We start from the raw sequence: 15,113 nt of genomic DNA, 5'->3' as shown, positions 1-15,113 counted from the left end.
CTCACACCCACACACCCACGCACCCAACCCACCAACCAACCCAGGGACCACCCAACCAGCCCGGTGGGATAGGACGAGAGGTCAGAGTATCTCTTCCCACCAGCTGACAGCTCCACATGTCCATTCATCCATATGTCTGGGGACTCTCCCACTCACGTCATGAAGGTTCTTGCGGAAGTTTTACATTTATTATAAAAATGATAATCTCTTAAAGACTCATCCATGTAATCCAAATTAATCTTTTTACAAATACATGCCATCTGAAAGTTTACTCCACCATGATTGAATTAGCTGGTATAAATAAGAACAATGCTGACGACAGTGGCTGGGTTTGCCCTCTGCTCATGTGTCATTAGCACATAATTATGCAACAAGCCGCTCCGCCGACAGACTGTCAACAATTAATCTGCTTAATACCCACAACTGGGGGCTTCTACTGTAAATGCTGCAACCTCAGGGTGTTATCTTCCTCTCACTGGTCGAACGTCTACTTCTCTTGATTGCACTGATACGTATATGCGGTGGAGGAAATAGTGAGATGTTTAAATAAATGCACTCAATATAGAGAGGCTCATTTTAGAATAACACATATGCATTTGAATCAATTTACACATCACTTTAATGTCACAACTGGTTAATAGGGGTCAATTTTATTAAATGCTCTGAATCGAGAAAATAATTGAGTTGAATCACTGTTGAGGATAAAAAGCAAATGAACTGAACAAATAAATCCATATTTTTAAACTGTAATGGAAATTTCCACTGATCAATGTCTTACTGCTGTTTTGACTGTTTTCTGTGCACTTAGCGGATGCAACCTCACAGTTCATGCTCTTACCTGGTAATTTCACCTCCATTTGACTTTTATCTGTGCAACTGGGTGCTGGGGTTGATTCCTCTTCTGTCCGAAGAAGCCGTTTTCTGTCTGCTTACTGTTTTGTTTCCTTATTACCTATCCGTGGTTGCACTCTGAAGCGTTGTTGCTGACTGTGTAACCCTCTGCAGAGCTTACAATTAAAACTCAAAGACAACTCCGGTCTGAGAAACTCTTTATTTCACATCTCGAGATAAATTTCCACTACATCTCATCACAAATAAATGGAAATACAAGGTTTCAGAGTTTACAGGATTTCACTGGCAATGATACATATACAAAATCTATATGTCACTACATGGTGATTGTAGAGAATGGGATAATTGTCATCTGGTCCCTCAACATCTGGAGTCCAGATGTTCACCACTAACTAATCTTAAGATTTCTAAGAACTTCACATGTGCACATGGGAGAGTCGGGGTGAGAACAGGGCAGTGTTATGCTGATGAGGATTTTACATGGTGATGCCATATATCACATACATGCAACGTGTTGTAGATACTGAATCTGTTGAAATCTGTGTCCACTTTCTTTTTTGGATCAATGGCTCTTGTGATGATGTTATTGAATTTAGAAACACGCTGCACTGTGACCCCGAGTCTGATCATGTGTTGTATGTCGATAACATTCCTCATTATCCTTTGCTTCACTCAAACAAATGGGACAGTAGAACGAACAGCACAGTGGACTATTTTGGTTTTTGAAACCTACGGTAAGAATATTGATTATATGATAACCAGCATGTAACTGTGCATTGTTTAACGCTGTGGTCAGACAATACATCTCAAAGAAATGTCAAAGTAATGCATTGTTTCTTAAAGTACATAAAATCACACGTAGAGAAGTATAGTTGTATTATTCAATGATTATCAAGAGTTTAATTTAATCTAAGGCTGAATTGTAAACCTTATTCTTAATTGAAACAGGAATCTTTTCTATTTAAAGACCAGGAGTTAAATCGGACTCCTCTAAAATGTCACACACACTTCTGTCTTTATTTCAAATGTAGATCTGGAGGCGAGAAGTACGTCCAGTTAATCTATGGGCAGCGACTAATCTCTAACTCATCGTGGGGGCTGTGTAGTGAAGAATGTGGCTCTTGTTCGGCGGATTAGTGCCGTTCTCCTCTGGATACAGCGATCGCTCGCTGCTCCACAGAGCTTTTCGGCACATCATTGCACACACTTTCACATTTCACTGACAGGCGTCGTAAAACAAGGACAAACGCTGTATTGAGACATCAGGTCATAAATTGGCGACATTAGTTGTCTTTTGGGACTTTTTAAAGATTCAAATTATTTCATTTAGGACCTTCCTGTCTCGACTAGGATACAAACAGGCAACGTTTGAGAGTAGCTGTTTTGAATGATTTTAAAGGATGAATGACAAAGCTCAGAAGGCTGCCTCTTGGCAATATAAGTGTTGTTTGGTGGATTAGTTATTTATTATCATACTTCAGCTAAAAGAAAAGTCGAGCTGCATTCATGTTCCTTAACACTGTCAATAGCAATATTTGCTATACTCTTCACATGGGGATCCACACGACCTTCTTCATAGGACTGTTTCAATTTTTTGTCAGCCACCATGGATAGTGTCTGTTTACAATAAGCATTTTGTTAGGATGTATTCCAAATGAATGCCATCCCCTACTTGGCAAAGGAATTGCATTAAATCTGACACTGACTCGAAAAACATCACGTGTTTGTTTACAGAAGCAGCCACCTCCAAGTATTTGACCGTGTGATGCAGTAAACCACACACAGCAGGAATTGTTTGTCTGTTTAAAGTAGTTAGAAAAAAAGAATATGCTAATTATGTTTTGTTCACAATCTCCTTCACGAAAAATGACTACGCTGAACAATAAACAGTGGGAAAATTTGGGCAGATGTTGGCGGGGGGGGGGGGGGGGGGGGGGCAATGGCCACCATTGTTCAATACACGACACGTTCACGTACACACTCACATAGACATTGAGGTACCTGCGAGAAACCACCAGGACAGAAAGTGTGCGATATTACATGCTCAGTTTATTTGGACTTGTTCTCAATTTGAGGCACTTCAATCTTTTCCCCGGTGAGGAACTGCCAGATGCCTCCTCTGTAGTTCTCATTTCCCAAAGCGTACAGGAAGACATTGAAGGTCGGGGACGTCTTGGCGAGGATAGGTGCCATCTGCAGGGACGGGCGCAAGAAACACACGGATGTTAGAGTTTAAAAAGACGTTGCAGGAGAGTAAAAGAGTGAAATAATATTTGTGCTTATGTATTTCATGTTTTCCTTACCATCCTGAGCTTAGGGGAGATCAGGGTGGCGTTCTCCACACAGGCGTAGAAACACAGGAGGCCATAGGGGCACCAGCACAACAGCATGGTCTTAAGAGGAGTGTTGGGGTTGAACTGCATCAGGGGATAGAGAGAGAGGTAGAGGGGGAGGGATTAACGGGGAAAGGAATGAAAAGTGGAGAAAAGAGAGAGGGAGCGGGAGAGAGGATCAGAACAAAAATGATTAGTTACCGATAAACCATACAAAGCGAAGGAGACAAAAAAATGCCTTGTGCCTTGGTTTCTTTTTTTTACTTGGGGGCGAATCACACGCCAGGGATAAAGTCTGGGATAAAAACAATATCTGTGTTAAGATAATTCGGGCTCAGTGAGAAAACAGCAGGCAGCCAATGAGTAAAGAGGCAGGTTGTTGTAATCCAGGGGTCAGAGCAGACATTATTCTGAGCTTGAGCGTACGCAGGCAAAGCCCAGTTTAACCCTTTAATGTCCAGTTTACTCCACATAAAAGGCTTTAAGGTTGGGAATAAAATATTATTCCTGCTTGTTTTACATTTAAATTTAATGCAAACACTGATTACACATCCAAGCGGGGAAACCAAGGAATACACACGTTGAAGAAGCTAAACTCCTGCAACTTTCATTGTGTTCTTTGTGTTGGTTTAGTGAGTTTTTTATGAAAGGGACAAAAACTCTGGAAGAATTGGGTGATCTGGAAAGCAAAAGGAACCATGAGTCACATGTTGATTCCGGATTGTTGCTACTAATTTACTTTGTCTTAATTAGTTGCATGAATGGGTTGGACAGTGTTACAAATCGCCCCTCTGAATCACAGACATTTAATAGCTGCACCTTCAGTCATATGGACATACAGTATTCTACATGTCTTGTGCATTATCTTACACAAATTTCACCCTGATGTATTTGACATCTTGATAAACTGCAGGAGCTCCTGTACAGTTTAAAATAAAGCCCTGAAGGTGAGGAGGTAAAAGGTCAGAGAAGGCTTTCACTGACAGGCCCAGCAGGAGTCTGAAAATTACAGGCCAGGGGTTAATTTGAGGATAGAGGACCATCGGATACAATCTCTAACCCCGTCTCTGCACACTTTTGTGACATAGTCTGCACGTTATGTGCTTGACGTTGGGGCAATAAGGCCTCAAGTCATTCCATAATTGCCTTGTTGTGGTGGTGGTGCGCTCGGTGTCTCTCCTCCGGAGCCTTTTCATTTGGAATGAAAGCGTCGCTGGCCGACTCAGATAACTGTGAGTAATGGCCTTATGCAATGTAAAGTGAGGCAGCCTGATTCAGCCCCTGAGGAACTCCTCTACTGAATTCTCTATTCACAGATACATTGTTCTTTTCACGGCAGACCAGCTACGGTCCGCATTCCCTGGCCGAAGCACGGGTCTTCCCCCTGAGGCAATGACCTATATACGGTGTGCAACAGCCACCACGCCCCCCATTCACTGTTTTTGCAGCTCTGGATAAGGACCACGTTAAGGGAGTTGTGCTCACGCGAGGAAGGGATGAAAAGTGCTCACAGTGTTTACATGAGTGTTTCTAAGGATTTGCGCATTCGATTTAACTTCTCTGTTAGTTTCAGCTCCTAGTTTCTTGGATTTCAGAATGATTTCCAATTTCCTCTGCATCATTGTATTGGAAAAATTAACTAAGTGTGTTTTAAACTATTTGTATTTGGAAACAGGAAGGAGTATATGACTGTTTATCTCCTTAGGAAACGCATGTAAATCAGTTGTTTGTGTTTAGATTTCTCTCCTTCCGCGCCTACAGAACCAGTCTGGATTGGTTCAGAGACACAGCCCTCAGTCCTCCTATAAAATATCTTTGTATTTGAATGTTCTCTATCTTCACTCTGAGATCCTTGTGGTTTCCATGTGTTGATACTTTCTGCAGAAAGCCCCTAATTAAACACGTAGATAACTTTGGTGTTTCCAGCCTGTTGTATTTCCAGATTGCCATCACATCATGCATGCAAACAAATTTGGGTTTGGAGTATCTGAAGCAAAACTCTGACTACCGACCTCTGTGTTGGCATGAAAACAGAAAACTTGACTGTTATATTTTTGGACTTCTCTAACACTTACCCTGGGGTTTCCAGTCTTCTTGAATTTCTGTGCAATGGATTGGTAAGAGGACATGACAACAAACACCTGGATGGCCATGTTGAAGATGCTCATGGGGATCAGGTAGGACACGTAGTTTCTGTGGAGGGAGAAATACACGAGAAAGGTGTCAGAAAAAACTGCTTATTGAAGATACAGAGACACCTGTATTCATCTCTATGCATGGAGACATAACCTGTCTCCTTTGGTGTAGTCCAGGGTGCAGCAGGTCCTGAGGGGCTCGTAGTCGTACTCTCCCCAGCCAATCAGGGGCATGGCGGACCAGAAGGCGGTGAAGAGCCAGATGAACACAACCAGAGTGATGGCGCTGCTCCACTGCAGCTTGGTCCCTGGAAAGCACAGAGTCAAACCATTCCTCATCAATAATGGATACATGCTTGACATACTTTTTTCTAAAGGTCTCCAGGGCTAATGGTTAATCATGTATTCTCAGTGGTCTGCTGTAACCTGCTGAACTCGCTAATCAGTGTGAAAGACGTGAGAACAGCTGAGGTGTTGAATCACCTCCCTTCCCCCTGTATCCTGGTACCAAGGATGGCCAAAAATAAAACAACAGTGGGGCTGATTTGAAAAAGAATTAATTAAAAGTTCAATAAAAAGGTTTTTTTTGTCTCTTCAAATGTATTTCATCACAAGTCGTTTAGATTTTCCCGCGGGCCGTTCCAAAGACAATAGGCAGCATGATGACCAGCTGACCACTTCGGAGCCGTGAGAGGTCTCAAGATCAGGGGGCAGACAAAGGACAAAAACCTGTTCGGTATGCGTAAATGTTTACATGTGTGTGTGTTTGTGAGAGTGACGCTGAGGATGGACAGTGGGATAATGTGTTTGCTTTTGTTGTTATTCAGGTTCTGGGGAAGGTGTCGACTTACTGGTGCAGTACTGGTGGTATCTGTCCCAGGCGATGGCGGCGATGAAGTGGATACTGGCGAGAGCTGTCACGAAACCCTGGAAACCGTGAGTCTGGCACCCGTCAGAGCCGTATGGCCAATACCTGGAGATAAAGACATGAGTGAGTGGGTGTGGGTATTTAGCCACCAACAAAGAATGGGGTGAATTGGTCCCTAGCCGGGTGTGGCCGAAAGAGATTGTTATCTTGACCAAACATGCCAAGAAAACCTTCAAGCAGAGGCATTTTAGACCCTGGATATATATTTTTTAAAACAACAAAGGCAGTGTATATAGTGCATATACATATACACACATATGTGTATATAGCCTATATATTTAATCCCTGGACTCATGAACAGCTAGAGCACCAGCTGTGATTTGACAGCTTGAAAACCCCCTGCTTGTGCACATCAGGCTCCAGCAGTGGACTGACCCTCCCACCCTCCCCCATTACTCCCCAGTTACTCAACCATCTATCGATCACATATAGTTCCATAGGTTGCATTATTCGCCTCGAGCACTGGTATAAGCAGCTGTTATTATTATTCCCTCTCAAAAATTGTATATACGTCCGGATCAGACCTTGCTATTTTCCCCATGAGAGCAGCGGCCGGTTGCATTACTCACCTCAGGAAGCTGGAGAAAGCGGCGACGGTGGCGTTCATGCAGATGCCCATGTCAGCCATGGCCAAGCTGAACACGAGGAAATTGCTGGGGGTCCTCAGCTCCCGGACTTTGAGGAAAGCAGCGATGGTCACCGCGTTCAGGAAGAAGCCCAGCAGACCTTGAGGCGAAAGAGCAGGAGAAAACCAAATCAAAAACCGAAAACATGAATGGAAATCAGTGCTCATCACTCACGGCGGCGGCTCTGGTGGCGTCACATGCGGCACCGTGACATTTCCAAACCATTGGCACCACATCAGAGTGTTTTCAAACATCGCAGTGTTTTTCTCTGTTTGCGCACAACAACACGACGTGGATGTGTGTCTGACTGCGTAAAGCTGCCGGAGCCCAGGTGGCGTCAGGTCCTGTCACGGGTTAACATCGTATTTGGCTGAAATCCAAATACGATGTTACACACACTCACACACACACTCTCACTCTCACTCACCCTCCACCAGCAGGCAGGAGCCCAGGGAGAACACGTCGAAGTCGGAGAAGCCATCCGGCAGCGGGTACGACGACACCATCCTGAATCCGAGTCCACTCAACAAAGTGCAGCTGTCAAATACTTTTCACTGGTGCGCGTCCGCTGGTTTAACGATGTGCCACGACGAGAAGAGAGGAGAGTCCCGCTTTTTAAAGGCGCATTTCACGTGAAAAGCATGCACTCTCCATTATGTAAAGCCCCCCTCTTTCTGCGTCACCCCAATCCGTGCTGGAATGTCTTAATGAACATAACCACACAAACAGTAACCCTTAATGCGCATTTGTCCGCAACCGTAAAGCCCTCAATTAGTTTGAGCCCCTGCACAACAAAGCCTTTGTGTGTCTGCGTCCCCCCCCAGTGACGAGGATGCGGGCTGCGCTGGTATCGAGCCACCAGGCGACACGTTGGTTGGATGCAGCCTCCGTCTCACTTTAAGGAGACACAACAGGTGTCACTCCCCCCCCCCTCCCCCCACTACACACACACACACACACACACACACACACACACACACACACACACACACACACACACACACACACACACACACACACACATACACACACACACACACACACACACCCACACACACACACACAGATAGAATGCTATATATTATACATTTTTCATTGTGCAACGAAATAGGCTGTGTGCCTCCAAAACGTTATAATATAGGCTATAGACAAGTCAATAGATTATATGTATATATTAATATGTATTAATTTGATAAAGCAGTGCACAAGGATTAAGTATTGCACAGTAAAACAGGTAAAAAGGTGAAATTGTCAGTTGAGGACATTTTTTTAAGTAGCTCCAGATATCTTTGAATCTCATTCCGGTTGTTGCCACTTCTGGTTCCAAATCTAGAGTCATTTCATGATGGAGTTTTCTTCAAACATGGTTTAAATCCCCGCGTTTTGCTGCAACTGTTTCACTCAAGGTTACATGCACTGGACAAAGGGTTAAAAATATAAGCTATTATATATGAATTCCATTGACTCATAGATATACATCCTCCTGTATGCACATCATTGCTCTGCATCTTATCCACAGTTTATGTAGAAACACAATAATAAATGTATCTGATGTATATCAGTTCATTACATAACCTTGTCCATTCACTGATTGATGACACAAAGTGATTATTGTGAATACACTGCAGAGTCTCTTTATTAATCCACTGACCCAGGTGGCTGGACTCAGATTGACTAGTGAATGTGAAACTCGACATGTCAGCCTTTGTTTTCTGGATGTGTTTTTTTTTTTTTTTTTAAAAACTTTTTTCAGACATACTGACCTCAAGAGATTAAACTCCACATCTGCCTGAAATTATGAGGGACAAAACTAAATTGGACTTTTTGGAGCTGCAGACACAACAGCGCTCCAGTCTGGGGTTTAATGGGTGATATGGGTGAAATGAAATGTGGTGCCAAATTAAAGTCTGTGTTCCTATTTTGCTTTAGCCGATCGACAAATGTTTGAATGACATGAAATCCTGCCATCATGCAGAGCCTCCCATGGATTTACTATGTTTCAGTTGCGCCATCACTTGGAGCTTTTCATGCCACAGGGCTGAAGGAGGGGAAACAAGCCGGACATTGTGTGGCTGAGGTTTGTCTCACTCTGAGGATTATAAGATCAGGAATCTCGTGAAATATAGGTGAACATGCATAAAGTGCTTAAGCATATGGCAATGCAACTTGACATGATCCATATATGATCCATTATGTTATTACACTTACATCTACATATTATGACAAAGTCATTATAGTCATTCCAGAACTCAGCAGTTTATATGGCCATTATAAGACAAATAACCCTTAAACGATTTGCAAGATACAGATAAAGAGAAATTATGACAATACACTGAACTGGTTTCATTTTTTGTATCGATGTTGACGACAAACACCCAAATCTCTTTGTCCTTGCTTGACCCCAACATGAGTTTACGTGTCCACTTTTTTCTCTCCGGAGATTAATCAGGGTTAAAAATAATCCTACATGTAAAGAAATGGTGACACAAATAGGCCTGAATATACAACATTTCTTCTGGTCATGCGAAGCCTGATTAATCCAATATAACTATCCCATCGTTTCTATGTTAGACTTTCTGCAGAGTAAGAATGACGTTGCAGCTTGAATAAAATCCAGTCCTCTGGTTCAAACGATATAAAAGGGGCCTCACTAAATAAGATTATCGTCTTGCAGTGCAACGTGGAATGTATACGTTTTTAACACGAGGGAACATGATTGCTTAACACGTTAGTGGTCTCAGTACCGACCTGCACGGTCCTAAAACCATACATTGTGAAACAAGTCTTTCATCCTCTCAGAGGGATTTCAATACTAAGTGTAAGAACTCAATAAAACTAATATTGTATATAAATGTGCAGGATGGGTGAGAGGATAAGCTAATATGTCAGAATGATGCACACGAAACACACTGACGTTGATGATTTCTAAATAAAGCAACTCTATAATCTGTTATTATGAATGGGATTTTATTTTCTCTCTCCTAAACTATTTGTGTTGTAATAAAAAACCCTGACCAGGGCTCAGTGGTTATATCTGGGTCAAATGTAAAAGTGGGTGCCGGCTGCCAAGTTTTTCAAACAAAGTGTGTTTAGCTATTTATTCAATCAGCACACTTTCTAATGCCAAGGGGGAAACACAATGGACAGGTGCCAAAAAACGTGCGTGTAGTATTTACCAGTGCTATAATAGTCAGTGGTGCAGTGTGCCTTCAGGCTGTGGACCGAGGCCTTGGATAAACAACAGCAGCAGTTGACCCCTGAGTCAAAACCCGGGTCAGAATCGCAGCCAGAACATTTTGATTATTTTCATTTCATATTGGACCGAGTCAGACAATGGGGGTGCAGATCTCTGTCATTGCAGCAACACTCATAGAATCACTTCCTTTTTTAGCAATTTGTCTAGAAAGTTAAAGCACAATTTAGGTGTAGCTGCTTCAGGGCTTTTGAGAGCTGAATTACAGAGTGTAAAAGGTCTGAAGATTGTGTCGGTTGCTTAACAGACCCCTGAAATAGCTGACATGCAATCATCCAATGATCACACACGAACAGTAACAAAGCAAATTAATTTTCACCTTATGAAAAACATTGATTATAAAATCGTTTTACCAGATAAACCAGGTAGGATCCAACTTCAATATTTACCATAAAATGTGACAGTATATTGTAGAACTGTGAGCTCCTATTTTCTTTTGTGATTTTAACATTCAATGTCCTCAAAATAAAACCAGGATGAGGGTCAGAAAATGCACATCTGTTGACTGCACAGAAGCCTCAGGTTGTTGTAGGGGCCACCGTGTGGTAAAACGCAGTGCTGCCCACTCAGATTAACAGTCATGGTAGGGCTCAAATGAACAAACTACATTTGAGAGAAAAAAAAATCCAAACATCACAGTGGATTATGACCATTTCGGAAGTGTTTTTCTGTGATAATAAATAGGGACGTCTCTGCCCAGCCTATCGGATTCCGGGATGCAATACGCATCCAAATGAAAAGAACGCCAGTCCTCGCTAATCCTTGTATATCCTTTTTATCTCGGGACTCATAGCAGTCTCATCACTATGGGACAGCGAAGCGGTGGGACAAAAGCCATGCGGATGATATTCTTGTAGAGAAAAAAAGCAAGTCTGTCTGACTTCAGAGGGCGCAAACTGGGCGCATGTAGCTGCGTATGCGTAAAAGTGGGCCAAAATGTTCCTCGTTCTGCTCCTGGGGCTCTACGTGGCCACAGGTGAACTTGTCTCCCCGGTGAGCTCCTGCCCGTCGCAGTGCAGCTGTTTCTACCACAACCTGAGTGATGGATCAAAGGCCAGGTAAGCATGGACATTATTGATATCCAAAAACACACTAAGGTGTGGTTTGGTTTGTGCGTAAAGACGCATGTTTTCTTTAGACGTGCAGGTCTACTCCTAAAATGAGGATAGGTTTCTGCACAGAGGTGAACACGTGTACAAAAGATAATTCGGGGAGTGCATGTCGGTCCAATTTTATTTAATGCAGGATTATCTCTCAAAGGCACTTTCAACCCCCCCATGTATGCATTTTTAAGTGTTTGGATGGATTGGGGAATGAGTGTTTTTCAGAAATATCCACAGGATTTAGTTGCATGTGAACTGTCATTTAGAGTCCAAAACACGATTTAATTGACTTTAATGGTAATTTTGTTATCTTACATGTCATTTACTCGTTTCCTTTACTGTGAAATACGTCAAATTGCGTAATTTGCACAGGATGTTGAACATAAAGTCACTTGTCTCTTCCTCTTTTAGGAGCGTGATTTGCAATGATCCCGACATCTCCCTTGTGCCTGTCGGGTTCCCTGTTGACACGTCCAAGCTGCGGATTGAGAAGACGGTCATTCAGCGGATACCAAGCGACGCCTTTAACTACCTCTCCAGTCTGGAATTCCTGTGGATGTCTTTCAACACCCTGTCCGCCTTGAATCCGGACAGCTTCCGTGGATTGTTCAACCTGGAAGAGCTTCGTCTGGACGGGAACGCCCTCACAGCCTTTCCCTGGGAATCTATCATGGACATGCCCAGCCTCAGACTTCTCGATTTGCACAACAACCAGCTCACCTCGCTGCCCGCGGAGGCCACCACTCACATTAAGAACCTCACCTACCTGGACCTGTCCAGCAACAACCTGCTGACCCTGCCTGCAGAGGTGCTGTTCACCTGGCTGGCGGTGAAACCAGCGCAAGGACCAGAGAGCTCCAAGATGATACTTGGTAAGCGACATCCTGTCACGAAACCTTCATGCACCCAATCCCTCAGCTCCAGGTTTGTGTCTTTATTGAAACACTTAGTGCGCAATGTCAAGGACAGTTGTGATAAGAAATGTCCTTGAGCAGCTGGATAGCAGCTGCTAAGCAACACATAACTTCATGTTATCATCGGTAAATCTGACGATAAAATGACATCACTATTTGAAGAAAATATATGTCTTGGAAAACATATTTAGCAAAATACATTTATCACGTAAAGACCAAAATCACATTTTCTTCAACATCCATTATTAAGCATTTAATAAAAAACACTATAAGGTTGTTACAAACGATATTTGATAATAATTCTGTGACAAACACAGGCTACAGAAATCAGTCATTACATTTATATATGGCGGTTATGACATTTTTGTGATAGATTTGTTTATCCTCATGCTTAGACATGACCCTTTGCCCATTCTGCACCAGTTTACTTTAGGATATAGCTCTGTTTAAGTCAGTGTGGAAAAAGTGAGATTTTCATTTTGTATTTTGTTCTATTTTCTTTAAATTTTTAAGAACGACGTGCACAATATTTCTACATTTCACATCCCACCGCATGTTCAGAAAATTTTGAGTTTAAAAACCTCCTCATCCACTGAGTAGTGGACAGCTGCTCCACGCTTAGCTGTCCACTACTCTGAGGGCAGGTGGGTTAAATGACAGCAAAACCTGACCTTGACCACAAGACCGCCATCATCATCATCATCATCATAATAATCATCATCATTGCCATAGTCATGGTCATAATGTAGTTTATGAATTAAATGTTAATCCTCTTACTGGATTAACATTGTAACATCCACACCAGCCATCTGCTGGCTGGTCCATCACTTTGCACACAGCTGGACGCTTGTCTTTCCTCCTGTAGCCTCACTTATACCTTCTCCCTCAGGTCTCCATGACAACCCCTGGGTGTGTGACTGCCGGCTCTATGACCTGGTCCAGTTCCAGAAGTCCCCAACTCTGTCTGTGGCATTCATCGACACGAGGCTGCGGTGTTCAGCCCCGGAGAGTGTGTCGGGAGTTCTGTTCAGTGACGCAGAGCTGAGGCGCTGTCAGCTGCCACGTATCCACACAGCCGTGGCACGAGTCCGGAGCGCTGTTGGAAACAATGTGCTGCTCCGTTGTGGGACCATTGGAGTCCCAGTCCCGGACCTGACATGGCGCAGGGCCGATGGACGAGCCCTCAATGGAACAGGTGAGTCAAGCAGCTCTGTGGACGTCAGGGACTTTCATTGTTTAGAGCTTGAGATAAGATGCTTTTGTCTGAGCTAAAGTGCTGCTTTTAATTAAACACAGAGTAACGGAGATGGTAAGGTTGTAAGTCTGACTGACAGCTGCAGCCACAACAGTGAGTTCTGCAACACTGCTCACCTGCTGGTGTCTCTTTGCCTGTTTACTAAAGGGGCCACAAAATATTTTAAGGTTTTCGTATTGTCCTTTTTTGTCATTGTGTAACAACCATATTTTCTCTTTTCTTATGCCACAGTTCAGCAGGAAACGTCGAAGGAAGGAATCACCTGGTCCATCCTCAGTGTCCCAGCTGTGTCCTATCGGGATTCAGGGAAATACATGTGCAAGGCCACTAACTATGCAGGGAATGCAGAGGCTGTGATTTCTCTTATTGTCTCTAACACCCCGAAGCCAGAGGGGAACCAAACCAGTGGTGAAAAGAAGGCAAAAGTCAAGAAATCCAACCAAATAGGCAAAGCCGCCTACCAGGAGAAACTGGTGGCCAGATATTTGGTTCCAACCACGACCCCTTCATCCCTGCCTGCCCTGGATCCTGGCCTTCCACCTGGGCTTGGTTCTGAGTCTGAACTAGCCAGTTTCAGCCTGGCTGACCGAACCACACCGGGGCCTGCCACCTCCTCCAACCCAGATGCACTGCTGGATCTGGAGAAGACAAACCTAAGCAACTTGGCTGCCAACACCTCGTCGCTGCAGCAGGACCCAGACAGGGTGGTCCGCTCAGTGAAGGTAGTGGGGGACACAGACAATACAATTGCTCTGAACTGGAGAGCCCCTAAAGCCAAGAACACTACAGCCTTTAGTGTGCTGTATGCTGTGTTTGGAGAGAGGGACATGAGGAAGATCAATGTTGGAGCGGGACAGAACCGTGTAACCATCGAAGGACTGGTGCCCAGGACCAAGTACATTGCCTGTGTGTGTGTGAGGGGGCTGATCCCCAAGAAGGAGCAGTGTGTGATATTTTCCACTGATGAAGCAGCCAGTGCCACTGGCACCCAGAGGCTGATTAACGTGATAGTGATCACAGTGGCCTGTATCATTGCAGTCCCACTCACCGTCATCGTGTGCTGTGGGGCGCTGAAGAGACGCATTCAGAAGTACTGGGGAAAGAAATCCAAGGACATCCAAGATTCATATGTGACCTTTGAAACGCTGTCACCTGGTACAAAGGCCAAAGGTCTTGAGGGCGAATATTTGAACAGAATGAACCCAGAGGAGTCCAACAGGCTGCTGTCGGCCCGCTCCAGCCTGGACTCTGAGGCCACGGCTAAGATAGAGGGACAGCCCAACGAGTACTTCTGCTGACATCATGCTCCAGCTCCGGCTCCTGCTACACGCTATATCCCTCGCACTCACCCGCATCCACGTTCCATCCCACACGCTAACACGCATTCGCATACCCATCACCAACCCCACCTGCATGTCCATCCACATCCGTACCCCCATCACTTCCAGTACCCCCACTCTCAGCGACATCCTAACGTCAGTCCGCCTCCCACCCACTCCCGTACGCCCACACCTTGGGACTCCCCCCCACCTGTTCCTCCACGCTGGATCACGCCACCGACTCCGCCGCCACAGAGAGCCAACTTCTATCAAAGGACCTTTGCACGCTGCACTATCATGGAAATATCAGTTTAGAGAATATTTAACATTTGAATTAACTTGTATTTTATCCAAACATCCAAACTCACTGGTCACACATGCTTGCACACATTAAT

General features: G+C 44.1%; 2 protein-coding genes across 2 annotated transcripts; one reads left to right on the top strand and one right to left on the bottom strand.

Annotated features, from left to right (window-relative positions):
- Window positions 1-2,855: 2,855 nt before the first annotated feature.
- Window positions 2,856-7,482, bottom strand: rgra (retinal G protein coupled receptor a). The gene is made up of 7 exons (XM_061086798.1): window positions 7,302-7,482; window positions 6,818-6,974; window positions 6,172-6,293; window positions 5,475-5,628; window positions 5,261-5,378; window positions 3,156-3,269; window positions 2,856-3,045 (listed from the first exon to the last, which is right to left on the bottom strand). The coding sequence occupies exons 1-7, from the start codon at window positions 7,378-7,380 to the stop codon at window positions 2,902-2,904; spliced, it is 888 nt and encodes a 295-aa protein (XP_060942781.1). The 5' UTR covers window positions 7,381-7,482; the 3' UTR covers window positions 2,856-2,901.
- Window positions 7,483-11,063: 3,581 nt separating this feature from the next.
- lrit1a (leucine-rich repeat, immunoglobulin-like and transmembrane domains 1a) lies at window positions 11,064-14,697 on the top strand. The gene is made up of 4 exons (XM_061087866.1): window positions 11,064-11,185; window positions 11,642-12,102; window positions 13,034-13,339; window positions 13,631-14,697. The coding sequence occupies exons 1-4, from the start codon at window positions 11,064-11,066 to the stop codon at window positions 14,695-14,697; spliced, it is 1,956 nt and encodes a 651-aa protein (XP_060943849.1).
- The last annotated feature ends 416 nt before the right edge of the window (window positions 14,698-15,113 follow it).

The sequence above is a fragment of the Limanda limanda genome, chromosome 15, assembly GCF_963576545.1.
Source record: "Limanda limanda chromosome 15, fLimLim1.1, whole genome shotgun sequence".
Lineage (NCBI taxonomy): Eukaryota > Metazoa > Chordata > Actinopteri > Pleuronectiformes > Pleuronectidae > Limanda > Limanda limanda.
This window is presented reverse-complemented; position numbering and strand designations above follow the sequence as displayed.

What these genes read in the sequence shown, in the direction of transcription:
- rgra (XM_061086798.1), bottom strand. Translation starts at nt 7,380, where the DNA reads ATGGTGTCGTCGTACCCGCTGCCGGATGGCTTCTCCGACTTCGACGTG. An exon ending in CTCCTGCCTGCTGGTGGAGG is followed by an intron (nt 6,975 to 7,301) that starts GTGAGTGAGAGT and finishes TTTCGCCTCAAG; the next exon opens with GTCTGCTGGGCTTCTTCCTG. An exon ending in TCTCCCCTAAGCTCAGGATG is followed by an intron (nt 3,046 to 3,155) that starts GTAAGGAAAACA and finishes CCGTCCCTGCAG; the next exon opens with ATGGCACCTATCCTCGCCAA.
- lrit1a (XM_061087866.1), top strand. Translation starts at nt 11,064, where the DNA reads ATGTTCCTCGTTCTGCTCCTGGGGCTCTACGTGGCCACAGGTGAACTT. An exon ending in AGTGATGGATCAAAGGCCAG is followed by an intron (nt 11,186 to 11,641) that starts GTAAGCATGGAC and finishes TTCCTCTTTTAG; the next exon opens with GAGCGTGATTTGCAATGATC. An exon ending in ACGAGCCCTCAATGGAACAG is followed by an intron (nt 13,340 to 13,630) that starts GTGAGTCAAGCA and finishes CTTATGCCACAG; the next exon opens with TTCAGCAGGAAACGTCGAAG.